Below are 23404 nucleotides of genomic sequence, written 5' to 3' on the forward strand. Positions count from 1 at the left end.
CTATATTAGGTAGCTTAGTCAGTTCATCTAGCGACAAAGAACTAAGACATATGCAATAACTAAAGCACGCTACAAAACATCGTAGAACAGTGTGTAGCAATTGTAAACATTGTGCGTGAATGATACTAATGATAGTGCAACTGAACATGAGTGAAAACACGATCGATTAACGGATCAACCAAGGAGACTATGCAATTAAAGTGCATGCAAACTGAAGTGGTTGGACAGAGGTACGAGGTCATTTCGAAGGTAGGGATGCGGCCGACTCAAGGGCAGGACGTTTGCGTGTGCGTGAACCAGATGCAGGGATGTTCTCCTTATCACTCTCCTGTCCCACCTGCCAGCGCTCTTTCGCAATGCGGGAGGCGCTTTGTTCAAGCTCAGTCAGCTTGACATCCATCCAGACCACCGCCGGCAAGGCGACACCCAACACTCTATGCCCGGGCACTGAGTATTCCTCATGCTCATTGAGTATGTGGTTGACCATGTTGTACCTCCAGACAGCATCGACGGATACGACTGGCGTCCTGCGCATTGACTTTCCAGGTTCAGGAGGGAGAGTAGGGTAGCAAAGAGCACATTTGAGGGGAACATTCCGACAAGGTTTGTTCTTGGAACCTGTCTCTGCAAATCCGTACTTGAAGGTGTGCTGGTAGATACACTTCGTCTCCCAGACTGGAGGGCCGCTGGCAGGGACTTTGATGGTGATAGAACACCCCGGTAGTCCAGAGCGGCCGCAAAAACCGCAAGGAAGCACATTGCCAACCTTGAGCAGATGTATTAGAAATTAATGTACAGCAGTCATGGGCAAAAAAACACACCGGTTCCTTCAAACTGACATTCTCTGGTGTGTTGCTTAATGCATGCAAAATGTGCTGGCCAATATGAGAGCGCATGTCGGCAACCTTCGCTTCACAGAGTGGGCACATGGTGATCCGCTTGCCTTCGGACGCCGTAAGCAAATTACATGCTTCGACAGAGACAACAGCAGGTGTACCTAAGAAGCATTGTCAGTCAAATGCAACTTAATGTAAGAAAAAACATACCATCGGAGAGTTGGTAAGGGAATTCTTTGGCATCTGAAGGAGTGATACAAGCAATAGACTTGAGAGGTACTTTTGCTTCGACTGCCTTCATCCACAAGAGCTCGCATGCCGCTTGAAGGGTACCATATGACACTTGCCAAGTACTTTGCCCCCCTTGAATCTCCGAAAAATTGTCGCTATTGATATCTTCGCGAAGTCAAATAAAGGTGGGCTCGGGATTGATTGGTTCGACGAGGAAGCCGGGCACGCTGACAATTACGATACGTTCCGTAGACTCTGTTGTTCCTGGGATAGCGGACCGAGCTTTGATGTATCCTCCATTCCAGAGGAACGACAGAGGATCTTGAGAGCCGGGTGAAGTGTAGGCACAAGGGTGAGAAGCTGTCCGGTAACTTTTGCTGTAGTACGAGAAGCCTTCATTAACGTCGTGCTAATCGATGACCGGGAAACATCATTAAGAGTGACCAAAATAGAGCGAAGGATGGCGATAGATATAGTACGAGCTGATCGGAGGATAGTGAGGAATACGTCGCCAACGAGAAACAAGTTTTGATCAGTGATGCGCCCGGCACACATATTGATCCTCTTATTGACCTTGGTATAGCCATGTACACGCTCAAGTCGGTTGAAGGATTTGGATATGAACTCCTTGTTGATCACGAGCTGGCAAATAGTCTGTTTGTGTATCCAACGATCTTTGTAGAGTAGGTAGTCGTCAGTGCGAATGCCAGGACCTTGAACGAGAGCAGGGATAGAAGGATCTATCGGAAAGGGGTGGGATGGAGTGCCAGGCACAGCTGAGACACATTCCGCGGTAAGGGCTTCTTCAAAAGTCAACATAGGTTCTTCATCGTCCTCTTCAGTGCCCATATAGACCCCCTGAATCTCACCAGCCTCAGAATTAGGTATTATAGTCTCCAAGACCTGCAAGGGCATAGACACAGGGACATCAGGAAGGGGATTGGGGACACGGCTAGAGTCCTCGGGATCTTCTTCTGCAATGCCAAAGTACTTATTCATACCTAGAGGACGAAGTATGTCTGTTCCTGGATCACGGAACAGTTCAGTGAATGAATAATTGATGGGGTCGATCTGGGAGGATGTAAGAATAGAAAGCGCGATTTCACGTCCTTGTCGCCACGCTGATGGAAGGTCACAGCGACCGCAAATGATGTCACCCCTCCACATTTGCCGATTGATGTGGTCAACATCTTCGATATGTTTGCCAAGACTGAGACACTGATGGCCAGGATTGAGTTCAGGGTGTCGTTTGAACACACCATCAATGTCCTTTGCTGCACCGAGACGATCAAGGGCCTGGGAATACGTACACCCAGAATTATGTCCACCGATCATGTGCGACTGACCGAACATGAGTTCAAGTCGATCGTCTCCACAATCCCCAAGGAAGAATGATGCGTTACGGTCAAGAACTTGCTGCTTTGCGATATTGAAAATGACGTTCTTGACAGCTGTCTGAGTGTCGTAGTAAAGCTGGAATGGCATGAATGAATGTCGATGAATACGGAAGATGGTGAAAGCAAGGTGAGAATAACAACTGAGATGATGGACTTGTTCGGATAGGGAGAGCTTGGTATTGATAAACGGCATGAGGATGGATTCAAGGACGTGACTCAGAAGTGTAATCGACATCAGGTCCGCATGTGTCTCGACATTGGACAAAAACGAATCATTGAGAAGGGCGTGCTGCGATTTCGAGAAGTCGACTATGGCCTGCATAAGCTCAATTGCACGGGGTACATCTTGTGGGTCGTCAGGGTGGAGGAGTTTGATGACGCTTGTTTCGTCATATGCAGGTAACCAAACGAGGTACCGTGCCAGCATCATTGAATTGATGATACACCCGTTATTGAGTACGATTCCCGCAGGGGAGCAGATCAGAGTGCAGAAACCTATCAGTTGAATTAGAACAGAACGATAGATATATATATAAAACTCACGTTTGAAGATATGCTTAAAGTCAAAATCGAGTGTTACCTCGGCATCACCTGTCATGGTGTTCAAGCCAGGCATGTTCCCAAGAATACCGTAGAGCTCTGAGTCTGAGGACAAAGGATTCCTAAGGAAAAGTCGGTGCCCCGCTGCACACCGAGTAGCATCCCCGTCAGTTGCAAAGGACCACACCGGTCCAACAACTGAAGCTGCTCCAGTAGCATTCCACCGCCCAATTGCACGAGCAAGCAAACCCTCCATATCACTAGCGTCTTCCGTCTTGCAGGTAGGCGCTGCTAAAATAGGGTATAGTTCATCCTCTCCAAAGCATGTGACTCCTATGACGGTAAGCTCCTTCCCAAGATGAACATCACCATCTTGGATTTTCTGCGCGATGGTGATGGCAGAGTCATAAGTGCAGAGGACGGGGTCAACAACATGTGAATGTTTCCAGCAAAGACCGGCAATCTTGTTGTATTTGCCAAGGTGAACCACCATCTCTTCCAGGGCGATTTCATCAACCATGAGACTGACTCCATGCGGGGTCGCGATATCAGTACGAGAGCTTAGAACTACAGAATGAATGTTCGCATCGAACTGGTCATCACGGATAGGCCCGATGGTCGGAGTGAGTGTGGTAAAGGTGGACCTAGTGCGAAGAGTGCGGATGGAGGGGAGACCAAGACCTTGGTTGAGCACGAAGAGAAGCTGATGGCCACCAATTTGCAAGACTAACGTCGCTATGTCCAAGTCATTGGCCCCGTAGCCTCGTGGAGGATATACGCCCTCGAGCGCGTCCTCAAGCTTGTTGACTATCTCCCGGATGCTGGTGCCATTGCGTAACGCCACATTGACGACCTGGTGAAGCCGAGGGATGTCTTTCTCAGAGATGGCCATGAGAAGACGATGATAATCATCAAGTTGGGTGAGTGAGGTCATGTGTTTGCGTGAATCATTGAGTCCCTACATATAGCTAGTTAGCGCATGCCGAAGTACATAAAAAAAAACTCACCTGAAGTTTCAATTGCCTTGTTTGATCGGCATAGCCTTTGGCGAGATCTTGCATGTGCGCAAGGCCTAGGAAGTGGTAATTGGTGTGTGATTTGGGGTTGCGTGCAGCGTCTGCAAGGTGTGTGATGTGCTGTGAGATTTCAGCACACTCATCACATGGAACACCCTCAAGAGAAGTGACCAGCTTGCAGTGCTTGGAATACGCTCGAGGTTTGCTGGGAATGCTGAGGTCGACGAGGAAAGGTAAGGAGTCCGGACCCTCATGATATCGTTCCCAAGGAAAAAGCATTGTGAATGGCCAAAGGTCATCGGGCCAGACGACAGCAAGACCAGCACAATGAGTAGGAGCAGCAGCAAACCGTAATACCCTGAAAATTTTGAGCACAATAAGCATATGCGATAAGATAGAAGCGAACTAGAATGTACCTCGTGTCATTTGAGGTAACTAGCTGGGAGGAACATGTTGCCGGTACGTTACACATGTTGTTGTCTTTCTCAGGCGCGCGCAGCTGTTTCTGAGCTGCCTTCTGATGGCATTTCCGACTCCCCCGATGATTGCTCAGGGACACGAATTGTCCTGGGATCCATAAGTCAATACCAGAGTGTATGCCAGTCTGACACCACTCTGCGCAGTCCGGACACAGAAGTTCCCACCGCTTGGAGGCGTTAATCCGGACTTGTAGCTTGTCCTTGCGATACAGCTGATAGAGCGCGTCGGGGGTATTTAATATAAGGAGTTCGTCGTTGTCATATTCCATTTCCGGTTCTGATTCAGGGTCGTCCGAGTCTGAACAAACAAAGTCATCAGGGGTTATTGCTAACTCATAAGCGTCTGGCAGATCTTCTGGTGCAACTACCGACTCTAGGAAGGCGTCCAAGGGGTACACAGGCCCAAATGAATCGGTAGAGTCGATAGAAACAGAACGACGTGAACGTCGTAAGTCTAAGTTCGTCTGACGTGAACTGGAACTCGTATCTGAGTCCCAGTCACTACAGTCATCGGACACGTCATCCGAGGACCCGAAGGTATGCATGTGCCATTGTAACGAGCCCATAGTAGAATTTATGCTAAAGAGTGTGAGTATGAGACGTTGACGAGACGCGTCGAGACGCACGACGCGTATAATGCGCATATATTGACATGACGCGCTTTGATCACGTGTTTGAAAAAGTTACATCCAACATTTGTGTTTTGGCGAGTGGCGCACTTGCACGCGCGTTTTTTATCAAGTTAACTACCTGGTTGTGTTCTACGGTAAGAAAAACCCCCCCCCTCCCAGTAGCAATCCAAAAAAACTATTCACCTGTGAGACCGCTAGATCAAAACTCAAATCGTATGTCTTGAAAGTTCAAGTGGCGGTATATTAAGATTTGAAAGCTTATGTAAAGCTAAGCCACCTATCCGGGATTTGCCATTTGCACCCCTCTTGACCGCTCCTGCACCTCACAGATTCCCCGTATACTTTCGCATACTTACCTTGTTTCTATAGGCACTGGTTTGGATACTTTGTGATGAGCCTGACGTCCACTAGCGATCGCCAAGGGACAACGGTGCCTCCTTATGTTTCAATATCAACGTACGACATGACAACTAGGGAAACGCACGGGTACGGGTAACACCGCGGTTCTATGCTGACGGGTTTGGAGGGTACGGGTACGGAGTAGGATAGTCGTACCCTTGAGCATACCGTGGCCATTCACCGCGGGTTGACGGTGTTTGGGCGGGTATAATATACCAAATCGGGAACCAGGCGCGCGACAGCCATTGAACACCGTGTTTGATTCTCTGTTTTTCCTTCCTCTGAGAGCTTGAGGATCACAAGTGAATGCTATACTGATTTCTGTCATGTCTTTTGTACCCCCGTGAATCATTCTAGCAATTTATTGAGCTGACACTTCGTTGCAGAGAAGCTCGAGTCACTACCATAAAGCCAAGGCAAAAACTCGAGACCAGTAAGTCCACTGAGTCGTCTCCCCATGAAAACTAAGCTCACAAAGAAGGCATCTGATGCTTCGTCTACCCAGTCACACTCATCATCTAAGTCTATCTCGTCGTCCATCTCCGAGAAGGCCAGGTCACTCAAAAAGGCTGTTGCAAAGGGTGCTAAGGCTCTGGCCCGCCCCTTGAAGAAGGTCAAGCAGTCATTTGTGTCTCGGTCTTCTCGATCGAGCCCCACAGACACCGTTGATCTTACGCGATCAAGTACTGATTCACTTGCCACTGACGATAACAAATCAACGGCAGGTGCATTCGAGCCTGATCCCGATCCTTCTGCAGATCTTGGTATGTTTCTTTCCATTGATTTTTGCAAATATCTGATTATACAATGATACAGAGGCTCTCAAGAAGACTTGGCGGTCACCTATCTATAGTCTCTTTTCATCCGAAGTTGTGGTCCAACACCACAATGGCCGCTTGTGTCATTTTTTCCCGTGTGGTGCGCGTAAGTGTAAGACAGCTTTAGGTGGTGTGCGCCGCTATCAGGATACAAAGGATAAGTCCTCGACGACTAATCTGAAGCACCATGCCATTGGATGCTTTGGCGAGGATGCCGTCAACAACGCCATGAAGGGCAAGGATGCTGGTGCTAATAGCACCTGTGACTCCCACGTATTGCCTCTAATTAGACGTGATTATAGATAGGGCTAGCACGTCTAAAACGACAGAGTTCCAGCGTTTCCAAGCCTCCTTCAATAACTCTTGGATAAAGAGTGACTTATAATAACAGTAGTTCTAGGTAACTAAGCGGGACGTCGGCATTAATGTTCCTGGCTTCGGCTATCATGCTCCCGCCATGTGAACCTTCGTGCCCACCGTCGTACACGACGAGCTCCTTAAACCATGCATATTGACAGCGCGTTTTTACACATTGGTGGCGCGTTTTTTACAGTGACAGCTACTAATCATTCAGATATGTACAGATCCTCAGAATATACATAAAAGAGTAGCAGGGTGTACTACTCGCCCTCGTCCTCTTCCTCATCAGACGACTCAATGAACTCCGCACTTTTAGGGGCCTCACGATGCTGGGCACTAGTATTCTTTTTCACCTTCTTTGACGGCCTTCTGTTCTCTTTGTGTGCCTGTCCTGTGGTAGGTGGAGCCTTGCGCTTGCGAGTGATTCCAGCATCGGAGCGCTTCTTGCGTGGCTGCCGAACAACTTGCCCCGCCGAACGGCGCGCATCAAGTTCAGCACTGTGAACCTTGACTTCGGCTGGAGTGAGAGCAGCCCAGTAACATGTTTGGTCCTTGAGCGCATCGCGGAGCTTGCGAATTTCACCGACTGTCCCGATGTTTGAGGGACTGGTAAATTTGATACCCTGGGGCCATCCTACTAGCTTGACCGCATACGTTTCGATAATCGCCATCTCGTAGTTGTTGTAGTTCATCGTGATGTCTCTTTTGCCAGTCATTGCAACTGTAAAGATGTCAGACAGCACTCATGCACACTACTGTCACATACCCAGTCCTCGGACAATCAATTTTCGAGCTTGCTTGCGGACTGTTTCCAAAGAGTCTCGTTCATTGAGATCTGAAAAAGACTGAATAAGAATAAGATATCACTGTGAGGAGCCAGATGACTTACTTTGATTCTGCGTGCAGGCCCATTGTTCGTATTGTCGGAGAAAATCAGCCATTGGAGAGTCGTAAACGTCCTCCCAGAAGTCTTCAGAATTGTCAGTACCGTGCATTGTGCTTTGAATAGTGTCATTAATGTGACCCCGAACGACAAATAGAGTCCCGTAGGTGCCTGTGCGAATACGCAAATCATCGAGCTTCGAAGTGAAAATAAGTTCAGTAGAATACATGTGACAGGCGGAGAGCTCACCTCCTTGACCACCCTTTCCGTCGTGACTAAAACATCTCGCGCAGTAGCCATGTTATTTGCTCGCACGCTACTTACCTTTTGTTCACGGTGTTGACTGAGAGCAGCTATATAAGTGGCCTTTTCACCCTTCGTCAAATCTTGCATCTGGGGGTCCTGAGCAACCATCTCGCGCAGCTCGACCAATGTGTACCGAAAGGCCATTAGGCTGGCCTTGTTGCAACAGAATATGAGTATGAGAACAAGAGCAAGCAAAGGAATTTTGCGTACCGCTGTTCATTTCCTTAGCTTTGGCATGAATTAAGGCGTTATTGAGGTGAACCTTGCGCGCCGTGCAATACTTGGTCTGATGACTGATTATGTCGTTGATCTGTTTGGGAGTAACATTGTGAGCGAGTGAGAGCAATTCAACTCCGTTTTTCTGTTCTTGCAGATGTTTGGCAACAGCATCGTGTAGATGCTTCGTAATTTCTGTCCTCTGGTCTTTCTTGATTTTCCGAGAGGCCTTCTGGGCATCTGATAGCCGAGGCGGTGGGGTCCGGCGATGGATCATGGGACGTGTTGGGTTTCGCGCTGCCCAGGTGGATGAATTTGCATCACGGAGGGGCTCTGACAATGACTCTTCACCACCAGGCGATGATGCGCGAGAGGAAGGTGTGAGTTCACGTGCGTCAGGTGAAAAATGAGAGATGACGGGAGTAGGAGGCTGTGGAAGGGCCGGGCCATCATTGAGGAATGCTAACTCATCACTTGTCAGTGGCATCGAGTATAATGATGGGTCTTCCCAATCGATACCGTGCCAAAGTTTGGGTGTATGGCTCGATCCTGTTTTTTTCAAAGGTCAATACAAAGAGTGGGAGATGCACATAAATAACACTGCACCTTCATTTTCATTGAGCAACCCTGCGAGATATTCAGGTCCTCCGCCGTTGATGAAATTTCCATTGGTATTAAAGTCATCTTCAGAGAAAATGTAGCTCATAGTTGTCTGTGTGGGTAGGAGGGAGTGTCGTTGTGGGGATGCGATTAAAAAAACAATGTGCTTGCTTCAGGAACCTGAAAAGCATACCTATGGGATCGATGACGCCATGGCAGTCGGATCATTGAAACCCTACAAAAAAGCATATCAGAGTCAATAATAGAACAACTCGAATAGAAAAAAGATGCTTGCCTTGAGAACCTAAGAATCACGCCAATGGAGTAGGACGAGGTCTGGAACATTCAGATGGGGTTGTTGTCAGCTTCCTCGGTTGCACAGCGGCAACTTTGTAATTTCGGGAGGAAGTTTTCTGATGGGGGACATCTCTGCTGGGATGACCTTGTCGCAATCCCTTGATCCAACTTGAATGCCGATGGTGTATAACATTGATTGGGGGCGATAACACACATCTCTGCTGGGATGACCTTGTCACAATCCCTTGATCCAACTTGAATACCAATGGTGTATAATGTTGATTGGGAGCGATAACACACATCTCTGCTGGGATGACCTTGTCGCAATCCCTTGGTCCAACTTGTATACCAGTAGTGTATAACGTTGATCGAGGGCGATAATGCACATCTCTGCTGGGATGACCTTGTCGCGATCCTGACTTGAATCCTGATGGTGTTCGGTCCCGGATAGTTCCACGTATGACATTGATTCAATGGGGGTGATCGCTGTCTCATTAACATTCTACATAATGTACGAGGGGGAATCCCAAGGTAAGGGCATTAATATCAGATCAAGGAAAATCTCACGAACCGTTTTTTTCCCCTCAAATCTATGGTAAGTCTCGATTTTGGGACTCACAGTCTGCTCACAGTTGTATAATATTCACATACATTCTAAGGCTAATCCTGCTGTTACTCTGAGCAGGCAGCGCATGGCTACCAAGCGTTGGCTTGAGAAGCCAGGGTAAGCTTTCGCCTTTGACTGACACTGAGATTGTACTTCCCTGCTATTTCAGAGTTCGAGACACGCAAAATGCAAAGGCACGCGTTCGGATGGCGAGGTCAGTCCGGCTCTCATTCTCAAATCAAAATTTCGTGCTTAAATACATTTTTTCAGCAAGCGGGCCAGGTCAAATCACTTTTGTTTATTCCGTCTCTTACTCTTGCTGACTGCACTCATAGCCTTAAAAAAATACATGCCCCTGCAGAGCCAACTATACACATCCCTTTGGTCAGTTCGCCCGTGCTCGACGGTCTCAATTCTCGCGATATCACTCCTGAGGTCGATGATGGATCTCTACTGACTATGGAGAATGACTTTCCCTGTTCCTGCGACACGCCAACCCTGCAAGACATTGAGAACATGGCCAACCAGTGGCAAAAGGGATGGGCCCGGAAGTCTGAACATGCATGGGATGATGCGTATGAAAACCTACTCAAAGGTGCGCAAAAGAAGGGAGGACTAGAGACTATCATTTTTCTTGACGAATGTGGTGCGCATGCTTGTGAGGGGAGGGGACTTCTCGAATGTGTGCAAAACATTGTACATACCAGCTGCCCGTATTGCAGGGAGCGCCTCAAACATGATATTATTCTACTGCATGATTTGCTCATTTGTATTGTTTTGGAGGTCAAATTCTTCGAAGTTAAGGTAGCTAACAGTAAAAATAAGTAGTTTGACTATATGATATGTCGAGCGATTATAGTGAATCCATAGCGAATTGATATCAAACACATAGCGAATTGATGGTGAACACATACCAGAATCCTTACATTATAGCGAACACATAGTGAATTGATATCAAACGCATGGCGAATTGATGGCGAACACATAGCGAATGTCATTGTATCTCTAGCATGTTGCACTACCATAGAATTCTAAACCACCAACTGCGTCCAAGGTTAGGTCATCTGTTATACTGAATGTGTGGTGAGTGCAGTGGACCTCGATTTAGGACTATGACTCTTGTATATCACTGGCTAATCGCTAATTACACTTGCGGGATACATGCAGACTATTAAGGTAATGCAACTATGCAGTCCAATGTCGTTCAATCACAGTTGCACATCTGCATCAATTTTGTAATCACGCATAGTAGCTAGCACATTTTGTGATCCGAGCATAAAGATTCCATTGCTAAGGAATTACAAGCAAGTCATGTATATGTACACGGCTGAGATAGTGAACTACTACGAAGGTATCTAAAGTTCATAGTGTGTCATTGTCTCCGATAAGTCGTCTACCTGCGACCACAAGTCATCCGAGTCAGCGGACCAAGAGGGGGAAGGTGGGGATGCAGGCAGCCAGAAAGGGCCACCCGGGGTTGGTACTGCTCGTACTCTACCTTCATTATATTGTACTGTATATACCTCGAGTGCCTTCTGGAACGAGGGGTACCGCTTCTGAACGTTACCGCTCACAAAGTTGGTGCGTTCAGCCACGTCAGCCCTTATATGAGTGTCAATATTATTATAAGTGAGAGGTCGGCAATGCTTACCAGTGATAGAAGATGCCTACTTCTTGGCCGACGGTAATTAACCAGAACCCTTCAGGTTCTAAACCAGCATGTGGGGGTGCGATATCGCTAGGTTTTGGTACCTGCATTGGAAGAAGTGCGACATTCGTAGAATGTTGCGCATGTGATGATGAACTCGAAGGCGGCAGATGGTCTTGTGCGCGGGAGCTAGTAGATAGATCGGAGTTTGGGATGGTTTGATTGACATGCGAGGAGTTGGTGTGTGATGCTTTGGAAAGGGTGATACTCTCTTCAACAGTCTTGCGCTTCCAGCTAATAGTATCCAACGATGAACCTGTTTGAGAGCGTGAGCATGCGGGTGATTGTCAGATGATATAGACCTGCGACCCACCTGATACGGTTAAGCTTTCAACCAACTGACATAAGTCCCGGACGTGATCATCGTGGCAAGAAATGATGGATGGTGAGGGAGTGCGTGACATGGTGGATATAAGACACTTAAGGAAATGGTTAATTGAATGAGGGGGAATTGATGGAAATGTGCACTAATAACGTTTATGATTAGTCACACACAGCTCAATGTGCAAAAAATGTACCCATAGCTGGCTTGTATGAAAGAAAAAAAATGCGGAATCCAGGAGGACGTCAGACACAACGAGTTCGCACTAACCTGTCTTTGCGGTCTATCCGCCACATAGGCTCCTCGCGAGATAAGGATGGGCTTCCCACTAACCGTGTATCGAAGGTGATCAAACATAGAGTGTTGGTTCTGCAAGCAGCCAGCTGTAAACAGCGGCGGGAGACTCGCCTACAAGGTAAGCCTGGTCCAAGTGCTCAAAAAACAACCAGAACACTAACCTGGTTTATAGCAATGACAACCGAGGAGCGCCAAGCTCTGGAAGCTCTCAGAGACCCACCAACTAACCCACCTAACATTGCTGAGGACTCCGATGATTTCAATCTCGGCGACATCTGGGATGGTACTGATGCACTCCCCATTAGCCACGCTGGCGGAGAGTTCAGAGACCTGGCGAGAGGTGTTCTGGGTGAGGTCTGGAAATTGTGAGTGCATGTTAGCAGATAGTCAGCAACTGACACGCACATCAGAAAGGATCAAGATGGTGCTCACAGGGTTCAACGTGTCGACAATCGCACACGGCGTGATCGTGTTCTGCGAAGAAATCTTGCTTTCAACGAGCAAATACAAATAATGAGCGAATCATACCTTATATGGAGCCTGGAGAAATCGCAAAAGGGCTTCAAGAGTTTTTATGATCGCCTACGCAGCGAAGAGACTGAGGTGACCGATTTGAATGGTGGCCAATGGCCAGTGACAGTAGTAGACGCGTTCTGTGAGTTACTTGCTAGTTTCGGTGTTTGTGTTTATCACATCATTTGTAAAAGTTGCTGAGAAATTTGTACTGAAAATATCATCGACGGACCGTACAATTGCTTCTGCACTTGTTCGTCAAGGCGTCATGCCCTGCTCCCCGATATCACCGGTGGCGGGCATAACATTAGAAGCCCTTGAGTTATATCGGGTGGCGCACCTCAGGAACCCTCACTTGTCAATCCAAGCCTTTGTCAAAACGATATGCGATTTACACGGGGTACGATTTTAAGTTCTATTGTGCTCCATGCTAAACACATACACATACTACAGGTGGAATTCCATCGGCACATCTCACGTCAATTTTCAATTGCACTTGACATATATCTTCAAATCAGACGGGTTGTGGCCTCGCTCATCAACAAATCCCTCCGACGCGACTCGCCTGACTGGCGCCTCAAACATGCATGCCCTGCATGCACTTACACGCTAACTGACGAAGAGAAGCTACACTTCAAGATTCTCTATGCTATGGACGGGAACGACTCATTGAAACGAATTCTGCGACGCTCGCTTGATGACGACGATGACTCTCTTGGTCTATCGTCCGAACTTCCCACTGGCCAGGTACTCGTTAGTGACCGTTACCTATCTCGTAACTTTGTAGAGCAGTTTGCACAGGATACGCCATGTGATACGGGAGCCAATGTGAGTAATTGATGCGTACCTTTTGTAGAGACAACTAACACAGTCAGAGTCTGGCAGAGAACTCATGCGAAGGCCGGTGGAAAAATATGGACGATGCGAAGACAAAAAAAGCTTGGGGTATTTATGACGAAACTGGTGTCTTCGTCGCCGTATGCCGCCACGGCTTTTGTTTACTTATCGCAGACATGGTGCAGAGCGGGGAGCGGTGAGTAGTACTTAGTCTTTTTGTTTTATATTTCTAACAGGTATTCTAACAGTGCAAAATACCCCTTGGCTATTGTTGCCAAGCTGCTAGATGCATTTGGCGACGATTTGGGCGGTGGCTATGACATCGGCTGTCAGTTTCAGACTACTCTTGACAACAGCTCTCTTGGTCCCCTGGCGCGCTCATTACGTCATAGTTGCCTGGTTGGCGCGTTTCACGGACATGCGCACAGGCGGTTATGTCAGCTTTTTTCATTAACAACTTACATCAAAGGCATTGGTATCGAAGATCTGGAGACTTGTGAGCGGACGTTCTCCAAGTCAAACTCCCTTGCATCGGCTCTACGGTATACTAGCGTTTTCCATCGTCAACAGGCTATCGATTCATATTTCGAGCATAACGACGAGCTCGAGGTATATGGCAATCTTTGTATGTTGTTCTGTTTATCATAAGCGCTCGCTGACATAACTATTGGTTGGCTAGCAAATTTCTTGCATGGTAACTACAAACAAGCTCTCGAGATCATCGCCAATGGCGAAGCTGTCCTACCGAAGGTTATGCAAGAGCTCAAAGTCGAAGACGAGAGCGTCTTTGAATGTTGGCTCGAAGACGAGAAAATCTACCTTAAGGGTCTAACACGAGAGCCTGAAGAAGAGACACTTCAAATGGAGTACTGGCAGAGATTAGTCAATCTTAGTGCAAGCAAGTAAGTTTTACTTTTGGTGTATGTATCTCGTAGTTACTGAAGCCCCCAAAAAACAGAGTTGCTCTTGACGCAGGAATGAACATGTTCGGAACGCACAATACTCCATCATACGGCGCAGACATTGGAAACACACGCAAGGTTGAAAGCACGCGGCGCCACGCTCTCGAGGACTATGAGAGAAACCTGAAGTTGGTTCAGTTATTAGAATGCAAACTCGGTATCATCGCTCGCTGGGTTCCAGAAGATGAAGAATGGCAGAAGGCAGGGAGACTCGTAGCTAATAGAAAGTATCAACGTGCCTTGGACCGTTTGGAAGGTTTGGTCGTGGCTCGCATTTTCGAACTTGCGAAGATGAATAGGGCGGGGACAGGTGAGTTTGAGTCTAGTTTGGCTTGTTTCAGCTAACTCTATCTATGTTTCAAGGTTACAAACTGCGAAAACATATTGCGAGGGCCTTGCAGACGCGCTCTGCCGCCATCAGGTCCGCCCTCAACACATACAACAACCTTGCCAGTGCGGTGTACCCTCCCCGGCAAATACTCAAGTGGGAGGATGTTGTCGAGTACGCCTTTCTCGCTGACTTCGAGCTGCTACGAAAGACGCGCTCCGATGTCTCTCAATTACCTTGGTCATCACCAGCAGCTCGGAGTGGGATGGATCTTTATTTTAAAATGTGTCGAGCACGCGAGGAGATTTGTCGTCTGAATATCGAGGTTCGCCGTCTAGTGACATATATACGAGATGAAGATAAGTATTTGCGGGTGTGCGAAGATCGACTCACAGTTGCTAACCCTGCCCTTGCCCATCAAATCGCTATACATCGGAACATTCGTGGCCGGTTCAACTCCCGCCATATCAAGCGGCTCAATGATATCTCAAAGCTTCCCGGCTTCAATGGTACACTCGTCCCTGGTCTAAGTGCTTGCACCGGTATCGGGGAGAGTGCCAGCATGCCAGATCCTCTGATTCCCGCCAACGTGTTTGCTGCCCATATACCTGCACACAACCCTTCATCCCCTATAGGTGCGGATACTCAAGAGGATTTAGATGAGGAGGAGATCGCAGAGGAGGTCGCAGAAGAAGCCTCGAGGAGTTTGCAGGACATTATCACCATCACCGCTGACTTCTCACAGCTCCAGGTTGTTGACAATGGTGAAGTAGAGGAGTAGTCTAGTTTATCCGTCATACTGTTGCAACGCACTTCTTTTATTATGCTTACTGTTAAGTATCAAAACGCGCCTCCGATATGTTTGATTTATCGAGCTCGTCGTGTATGACAGCGAGCACGAAGGTTCACACGGCAGGCGCAAGATAGCCGATGCCAGGAACATTACCTACGTTAACGCCGACGTCCCACGCTGGCTTACCTAGCTAGGCCACAGTTCAAGTTGCTTGCTGTTATTATAAGTCACTCTTTATCCAAGAGTTATTGAAGGAGGCTTGGAAACGCTGGAACTCTGTCGTTTTAGACGTGCTAGCCCTATCTATAATCACGTCTAATTAGAGGCAATACGTGGGAGTCACAGGTGGCTAATAGTGGCTCTGTCTACACAGCATTTGCACGCCAAGGCCAACAGCCCGTCCATTACTCCCATCGGACACACACGAACCCAGAAGTTCGGTAAATGATCTGAATCTGGATATTTTTGCATGCTTCAAAAACGGAAGCGAAATGAAGTCGAAGCAGAGGAGAATGACAAGGAAAAGTAGTACTATTTTATTTCATTGTTGTTAATACTTAATACACTCTTCTTGGTAATGTACCCGCGGTGTTCAGAGACACCGCGGTGTTTTCCATAAACCGCGACATTGACGGGTCGGTGTGTACCCGTACCCGTGAAGGGTACGGTGTTGGCGGGTGCGGGTGCGGTGTCAACTTTCCGACCCTCGGTGTTACCCGTGCGGTACCCTAATGACAACTAGCGTCCAACGAGAAAGTACCCTCAAGAAATTTTCATTCTCCAACCTTGCCTTCTGTGTTTGTACCACGTTGGACAGCAACTATGTCAGGACTCTTTTTATTGCAATGTGAAGGTTCAGAACGACGACGGCCGACGACCGTCGGACTCCTGGCGAGGAGACAAGGTGAGCATTCATTGATTTGGGTCCTCTCTCGCTCTAATACTACACTTCATTGAAGTTCTATACTCATGACTGAATTATACTACGATGGCGCTGGCAATGCATACAGTCGCGACCGAACCGGGACGTGGCAATCATACCCCAGGATTCCACAGACAGTTGTACGTCCATCGCACATCTCGCAGCCTGATCCGGCATCAAAAGATTGACGTTCGACATGAGGATTAGCATACTGACTGATGTCGTCACAAGCAATGAGTGTATGATACCAATGTTTCGCGAAGCTGGAGGTGAGTATGAAGGTGAATGTTTCCATGTCAAAGCCCATGGTCGTAATGAAGGCTCGGCTCGCAAATAAAGCTTGCTACGGGGGTACTCATCCGTGGATTTGGAAAGAGCTGCGCACGGCAAATGTATTATCATTGTGGTTGACGTCTGTCGATGTGTTCTTGTCGGTTTCCACCAGTACACAGCAGATGCAACAATGCATGCAGATGCTTCGTCGTCGATTACTTCCATCTCTATCTCATTTTGCGGCCCTTGATACTGATTTAAAATATCATCCTATGGGAAGTCACCCATTGACACGTCACCGTCGACTCAGCGATAACGAAAGCCACGCAGTGATTTGATAATTCCGTCCTCGACATGAGTTAAATAAAGTCCAAGAGACTGCATCAGCGCATGTCATCACAGCAGCTGCTATTTGCAGAATTTTCTATCTAGAAATGGGGTCGGTGAATCAGAAACAAGCATGCGTCGAACTTCCAGTAATACGTCTCAAGTACGTCTGGTACGGGAAGTCGTCTACAAAGTAACCTACCAAGGGATTATCTTCAAAATTCGTGACAAGCTCACGGGGATAGAAGGAAACCTCGGAAACATGTGGCCCCATCGTTACCGCGCATATTAGTCTCCTCTTAAGAGAAGGAAGCCAGTTGTTCCTCCTGCGTGTATATACCTGTGCTTGTACTTACGCCCTCCGGACCAGGTGCTTCTTCAGAAGAGCTCCAAAACGTCAATTCGACTGATTGGATTTCTTGGAGTTGATTGCGTCCTGTTCGCCAGCAGCGCCGATGCTATTGACAGACAATGATGGAGTTGCATACTTGCGAACCTGTAATGGGTCGTGAATCGTGAGTCGTGATGGCTAGCGAGCCACTGCAACCCTTTGGGCGCCAAGTTTGACGTATCACGGGCTTCCGAAGTACAGTATTTGTTGAGGGACCATCACATCCGTGATTTTGAAATTATTTGGGCAATCATTGGGCGCTACCAGTGGGCATGCGTTTGTGGCTTGTTCAATGTTACGGTAGCACGGGAAGTACAATGGTAGCACGGGAATTTCCGGACCAATTTCTGTCTTTGCAATTCGCTAGCCTGGTCTTTGGTTTGAGCTCATCGAGCACTACAACGGCGGCAATGCATCGTGCCATAGCCGTCTCTAGACATGTCCCAGCGACGATTGGACGAGGCCTTGTACGGACTTCTCGCAAAGTGAGCAAATAAATCTATAGTGTTGCGGTCTGGGACGTGGCTTATGACGGAGTTAACTGTCCCAGCGACTAGCCTCCACTACTTCCAATGCCTCATCTGGTTCCAAACCAGCAAAAGTCGCTCGCAGGATTTTATTCTATACTGTGGCAGCGACGGGCACGTTCTACATCGGTAGCTCATTCGTTTCCTTCGAAAACCAGCAGTACCGTGAGCTGTTCACCGAAAACGTTCCTTTGGGGAAGGAACTCGTCGAGTATGGCGAGGCGCACAAGTGGGATGAGATCACCATTGAACAGGTTGTGGTTACTACCGTAGACGCCTACAAGACCGTCTACAACTTCGTACAGCGGCAGCTGGGTAACGTGCCGACAGAGGAAACAATTGAAAAGACGGCCAAGTCAGCACTCAAGGAATCCAAAGAACGCGTAAAGTCTGCCGCTGCATCCCTCAAGACTGTCGTAAAGAAAGCGGAGGAAGAGACGGTCCCGGAAGCAACCGCGAAAGCAATCTTTATTGCACGACAACACGGTGCACAGTTCGCTGACGAGTTGGACGACCTGATCCGCAGAGCAGAGGCATCCCTTGCTGGGAAGCCCGTTGACTCTCTTCATGAGGCGAGAACCACGCCAGCTCAGCCCGGGTCCTCTTCAGATACTATCCCACCACGCGATGACACCGACCTTATAATTGTGTCGGACAAGAATCCTGATACTGTCGTCGTTTATGCTGCACCGCTTCCTATCGGCTTCGAGCCCCCACCCGGCTATGAGCGCCCCGCACCCCCAAAGCCTGCCCCGAAGGCCCCTGCGGAACCCACTCCCATGCCCCTGCCTCTTGTTGCTCCAGCCGTGTCTGAAGTCGCCGTATCTGAGCCTGTGATTACCCAGCTCGCATCCACGATTGACAATCTCGCCTCTTTTCTTGCCTCCAACCCTGCTGCCTCCGAAAAAGCCAAAGATGTTCTTGAAGTCGCCAAAGGTGACCTCACTGGCCTCGCGGCACGTATAGAGAAGATCAAGGAAGATGAGAAGCTGCAGCTAGAGATGAAGCTCGACGAACAAGCGCGGGAGTATACCACGAAGCTTCTCGAGCTCGAGCTTGAGGCACAGGATAAACTGGATTCGCAACAAGACGGCTTCAGGAAATTCTACGATGAGGAACGTGGCAGGTTCACGCAGGTTTACCGCGAGAAACTGGAGCAGGAATTGCGCACCCAGACAGAACTTATCAATGAGCGGTAGGTGACCGTCACTGGCTCAGTATACATCACCTTACTCACTCTTTACAGGTTGAAGGAGGAAGTGATCGCACAAGGTATAGAGATGCAGAGGCGATGGATTCGCGAGGTCAAAGTCCGCGTCGAGCAAGAACGCGGTGGTCGTCTCGCCAAGCTTGACGAGCTCGCGACAGGTCTCAAGCGCCTTGAACGTCTCGCACTCGACAATTCTTTCTATCTTGATGAGAATATTCGCGTGCACAGCATGTGGACTGCCATACGTGCTATGCAGAGCGCTAGTCGACGCATCTATACGCAAGCCATTCCGTGAAGAGCTCCGTGTGCTCCGACACATCGCAGTCGCCAAGGAAGATACAATCATCGCTGCAGCATTGGACTCCCTTGAACAAAGCGACGTACCCGACATTGGCGTTGAGCCGTTTGCAGACCTTGCATCATGGTTTAGCACCTCTGTCCGACCACGCGTCTCGAGCGTTGCTTTGGTCCCCGATCAGGACGCAGGTGTGCTCACGCACCTGGCTTCGCACTTTCTTTCTTTGTTTAGGTTCCAGCGGCATGGACTCGTTCCTGGGTCAGACGTGCTGAGTGTATTGTCGAGAGCGGAGTATTACATGAATGAGAAGGATCTCGATAGTGCTGCAAGAGAGTTGAATCAAGTGAAAGGAACTGCAAGGGAGCTGCTCCATGATTGGCTGGAAGCTGCACGGAGACGGCTGGAGGTTCTACAGGCTCTTGAGGTATTGATGTTTCATGTCGTTGTATGTGTCACGCTAACGCCGTCATAGGTGATACAATCACAAGCAACACTCGCATCACTGCTCGTCGTATAGATTTGAATGCTAGTAATATTTAGATCACTGCATGATATATCCCGCCCTCGTGGTATCATCCTTTCCATCTTATCCAAGTGAAAGCTGGCATAAATCCAGGGGTTCACACTACCCTTGCATTGGTACATTTCCCGATAATGCGAGCGCACATTCGCAGATTACCTGTGCGCGCCGCACGACCGTATGTACCGTCTCTTGATTCTGCTCGGTAGTGGTCACGCTGCCCCTTGTGACCTTCACAAGCCCAGGGAAGATCGTCGCACCTACACGATCCTGCTCGCCTCGCTCGCTCTTGAGACAGCGGCGCACGAGCTCTATCTGACGTGGATAGAGGATGCTTCCGAGCTCGGGGACAAAGCTGCGGTAAAACGCGTCAGTGGATGATGATGGGGAGCCATGCAGCATGCGGGAGAACGTGTATGCGCCTGCTAGAATCGGGGTTGTGTTGTTTGTTGATCCCCCAAGCACTTTGGTGAGCCCAGGGAGGGTCTCTGCAAGAATGGCGGCTGTCATTTCAGGGTCGCAGGTCTCCACTGCTGCTGAGAATGTTTGTCGGCGCCAAACGCATGCGACGACAGGGTTGCCTGGTGCATGACACGATCGTCAGCATTTGTCAAGTAAGGGAACGTAAGAATTGACACGTACGGGCAAACAAGTGCTCGTGGATCCTCGTGAGTTGGACGTTTGCCTCGGGAGAGTTGGTCACAACAAGATTATTGACGATCTCGCTGCCGATGACTTCTGACATGGCATGGCGGAGGATGTTTTGCACCTGCATTGGTGAGGCATCATAGGGCACATGATCATAAGAGCCTGTGATGTCGCCCAAGGCGGCTCCATAGATATCAGACAGCGGGGAGGGCGGTGCGCGCACAATATCTGCTGCCCAGCGGTTGATCGAGCGCTCCAACTGGGACGCGGCATTCTATATACATAGCAGAGTAGAGGGTAGTCCCAGCATTCATTGAAATCCTAAGACATACTTTGATGGAGAAGTCATCAACTGAGCTGCCCCCATGATTCTTGCTCTCCTGTTGCTCATCATTCGCAGTCCCTTCTAGCAAGGCGATCCGCGCGTGGAGCAATGCAACCTGTTTCTCTTGTTCTTCGAGTTGTCGACGTTGTTCTTCGACTTTCTCGTGCGCGATTCGCTGGAGATGAGATAGATGAGATCTTAGGTCAACATCTAGAATCTTACTGATGGTGATAACGGTCACGCACGAAGTTAGTTAACGCGTAACGGTACTGCTCGCCGCTGACCACGTCGATCTGCTGGGGTATATAGGCCATCGGCAGAATGGGTATCTAAATAGACGCAGGATGTCCAGGCTGAGTAAATCTTTGATGGTGGTCACTAGTCAGGACATTATTGAATCGAGGCGGTCACGAGGCAGTGCAACGCCTCAGAGCGCTCAGTGCAAGCTCGGTGTCACAGAAATATCACAGCAGCATATAAGCGGGGCATATTCATAGTTCACAGAAGGAATCGGATATGCAACGTTTATGCAAGAATATATTTTTCCGAGCTGGTATCACGCTGATCAAGGAATTTGCAGAGCTACCTCACTTGACCTGTAACGACTCCATCCCAAACTCTCCCCCACTGCCGCGGTCAAGTTCATTAAAAGGGTCACGCATACTCCCCGTTTTCGCGCGCCACAGTTGTGTGTACAATGTCTTCACCTTTTGAACCTCAGCGTCAACAGCCGCAGTCCTAGCCGCAAGCGAAACGAATATGGCGTGTTGCGTCTGGAGGGTGGATGAAATTGCTAGGGGAATGTAAGCCGAAGATGAGGAGGAGCGAAGAAAAGTCTAACCTTGGGGTGTATTTTGAGATTGGGATGCTGATGCGGAAAGTTTCCGCTCAATTTGCTGTTTGATGTGTTAGAATGTTTCAAAGGTGTAACCAAAAATGCGGCACCATACTTCGATAGTGTTTTTGAACCACTGCAGACGCTCCTGCATCTCTTGCGTAACTCGGGTGAAGAATCTGGTCAGCAGCGCGTTAACACTCCAAGATACTTGACATTGATGATCCACACGTACTCCAGAGGGAACGAAGCATGATTCTTGAGATATGCTGCGCTCTGATGGGGATTCTTAAAGCCCTCAATAATGTTGGTTGCGACAATTGTGTCTTGAACCGCTTGTTCAGTCTTCGATTTCAGGTCCTTGGTAAAAAGAGAGTCCGATTGGATAACAGAGGATACACCGAGCAGCTCCTGAATCGAGGAAGTCGGTAACTGAACACGCTGCATATATGCAATAGAATGAGGCGTACTTTGTGCAGTTCGCGAATTAACTCCTGGCCCTTGATCGCCTCTTCCCCCATTTTTCGCTGTTTGAGCTCGTTGCTTATTTGTATACGTCCCTGAATGTGCGAGCTATGTGAAGTTAGTCCTGGAACATGCTAACACTTATGAGTAACATACTCAATAGCTTCAAACGTCTTCTTGATATCATCCGGAAGATCATTGAACTTCGTGGATTTTGAAAAAGGTGCAGGTCCGCTTATGGGTGTGGTACTATTCAAGCATCACTAAAACCATCCTCAATGTGAGTACCTTTGACTAACCTCATCATCCTGCGATACATCAACACCAATTTGAATTACAAAAATGCGAAAGGAACTCACGATGATTGTCTTTGTTGGCCGAAGATGGATGTCCCCGCTGTACTCACCCCCAGCCCGCTAGCAGGAGCTGCTTGCTGAGCAGTCGTGCTCCCGAATAGTCCACCCGGCTGCTGTGACTGGGTATTTCCGAACATATTACTTGTCTGTTGTTGTGGTTGAGTGGTTCCAAAGAGACTAGTAGACTGTTGCGGCTGCGTGCTCCCAAAGAGACTAGTAGACTGTTGCGGCTGCGTGCTCCCAAAGAGACTAGTAGACTGTTGTGGCTGAGTGCTTCCAAATGCATTGCCAGTCGTATTTGTTGCTGAAGGATTTACGAACAAAGAGGTACCCGAGGGCTGTTGTTGAGCAGGTTGCCCAAAGAGAGACGTTGTAGGTTGTTGCTGTTGTTGTTGTTGTTGTTGTTGTTGTTGTTGTTGTTGCTGCTGCTGCTGCTGTTGTTGTTGCGCGGGCTGCCCAAATATCGAAGTCGATCCGGACGGCTGCTGCTGTTGTGTCTGTCCGAAAGTGCCTCCTCCAAACACAGAACTCCCTTGAGCAGGTTGCTGCGTCTGGGTTTGGGGTTGCATCCCGAAGCCACCGAAGCCCGTCGTTGTGGTCCCCGCTCCGGAAGAGGGCTGCGTATTCCCAAAGAGCGAAGTTGTGGGCTTAGACGCGTTAGATTGCCCGAAGATGGACGTGCCAGTGTTGCTAGTGCCAAAGATATTGGTACTATTAGATAACTTGAGCCGTATGTTTGAAAGTATAAATTGGAGCCTACCCTCCCCCAAACGACATATTTGACGATTAGTCTGACTGGTTGGTTGAGACTAAAGCTGAAGGCCTTGTACGTTGACGCTATTCGCTGTTCTGAACAGTGAGCAAGTTGCCAAGACTGGCAGGAAGACTACCCTGTTCCGGGGTCCTGGTTTGTGGTACCTTGTTCGGCAA

The 23404-nt window shown here is 48.6% G+C and overlaps 8 protein-coding genes across 8 annotated transcripts; 3 read left to right on the top strand and 5 right to left on the bottom strand.

The window, feature by feature from the left end:
- Nucleotides 1-238: 238 nt before the first annotated feature.
- DFJ58DRAFT_732592 (uncharacterized protein) lies at nt 239-5143 on the bottom strand (the record flags this gene model as incomplete). Its single annotated transcript, XM_041386189.1, has 7 exons — nt 239-766; nt 822-997; nt 1047-1222; nt 1306-2959; nt 3008-3962; nt 4012-4378; nt 4437-5143. The coding sequence occupies 7 exons, from the start codon at nt 5141-5143 to the stop codon at nt 239-241; spliced, it is 4563 nt and encodes a 1520-aa protein (XP_041239383.1).
- Nucleotides 5144-6608: 1465 nt separating this feature from the next.
- Nucleotides 6609-8432, bottom strand: DFJ58DRAFT_688835 (uncharacterized protein). The gene is made up of 5 exons (XM_041383352.1): nt 8160-8432; nt 7841-8050; nt 7598-7787; nt 7475-7543; nt 6609-7429 (listed from the first exon to the last, which is right to left on the bottom strand). The coding sequence occupies exons 1-5, from the start codon at nt 8388-8390 to the stop codon at nt 6969-6971; spliced, it is 1161 nt and encodes a 386-aa protein (XP_041239384.1). The 5' UTR covers nt 8391-8432; the 3' UTR covers nt 6609-6968.
- Nucleotides 8433-9702: 1270 nt separating this feature from the next.
- On the top strand, nt 9703-10420 carry DFJ58DRAFT_845128 (uncharacterized protein; the record flags this gene model as incomplete). Its single annotated transcript, XM_041393133.1, has 4 exons — nt 9703-9734; nt 9787-9831; nt 9953-10212; nt 10401-10420. 4 exons carry the CDS (start codon nt 9703-9705, stop codon nt 10418-10420), a joined length of 357 nt encoding a protein of 118 aa, XP_041239385.1.
- A 552-nt stretch (nt 10421-10972) lies between these two features.
- Nucleotides 10973-11375, bottom strand: DFJ58DRAFT_666698 (uncharacterized protein; the record flags this gene model as incomplete). The annotated part of the gene is made up of 2 exons (XM_041382575.1): nt 10973-11219; nt 11269-11375. The coding sequence occupies 2 exons, from the start codon at nt 11373-11375 to the stop codon at nt 10973-10975; spliced, it is 354 nt and encodes a 117-aa protein (XP_041239386.1).
- A 743-nt stretch (nt 11376-12118) lies between these two features.
- DFJ58DRAFT_666711 (uncharacterized protein) lies at nt 12119-15365 on the top strand (the record flags this gene model as incomplete). Its single annotated transcript, XM_041382576.1, has 9 exons — nt 12119-12284; nt 12336-12599; nt 12652-12857; nt 12911-13285; nt 13333-13490; nt 13543-13919; nt 13974-14196; nt 14253-14566; nt 14620-15365. 9 exons carry the CDS (start codon nt 12119-12121, stop codon nt 15363-15365), a joined length of 2829 nt encoding a protein of 942 aa, XP_041239387.1.
- Nucleotides 15366-17700: 2335 nt separating this feature from the next.
- On the top strand, nt 17701-19842 carry DFJ58DRAFT_732597 (mitochondrial inner membrane protein Mitofilin; the record flags this gene model as incomplete). The annotated part of the gene is made up of 5 exons (XM_041386190.1): nt 17701-17775; nt 17841-19012; nt 19064-19247; nt 19312-19749; nt 19798-19842. The coding sequence occupies 5 exons, from the start codon at nt 17701-17703 to the stop codon at nt 19840-19842; spliced, it is 1914 nt and encodes a 637-aa protein (XP_041239388.1).
- Nucleotides 19843-19873: 31 nt separating this feature from the next.
- DFJ58DRAFT_78277 (uncharacterized protein) lies at nt 19874-21286 on the bottom strand. The gene is made up of 4 exons (XM_041389862.1): nt 21064-21286; nt 20826-20993; nt 20488-20767; nt 19874-20426 (listed from the first exon to the last, which is right to left on the bottom strand). Exons 1-4 carry the CDS (start codon nt 21130-21132, stop codon nt 19951-19953), a joined length of 993 nt encoding a protein of 330 aa, XP_041239389.1. The 5' UTR covers nt 21133-21286; the 3' UTR covers nt 19874-19950.
- A 13-nt stretch (nt 21287-21299) lies between these two features.
- Nucleotides 21300-23346, bottom strand: DFJ58DRAFT_688839 (uncharacterized protein). Its single transcript, XM_041383353.1, has 9 exons — nt 23235-23346; nt 22478-23185; nt 22418-22426; nt 22275-22367; nt 22124-22226; nt 21889-22064; nt 21769-21832; nt 21660-21714; nt 21300-21611 (listed from the first exon to the last, which is right to left on the bottom strand). The coding sequence occupies exons 1-9, from the start codon at nt 23249-23251 to the stop codon at nt 21406-21408; spliced, it is 1431 nt and encodes a 476-aa protein (XP_041239390.1). The 5' UTR covers nt 23252-23346; the 3' UTR covers nt 21300-21405.
- Nucleotides 23347-23404: the final 58 nt, after the last annotated feature.

Source organism: Suillus subalutaceus (genome assembly GCF_016647625.1).
Source record: "Suillus subalutaceus strain FC151 chromosome Unknown DFJ58scaffold_128, whole genome shotgun sequence".
NCBI lineage: Eukaryota > Fungi > Basidiomycota > Agaricomycetes > Boletales > Suillaceae > Suillus > Suillus subalutaceus.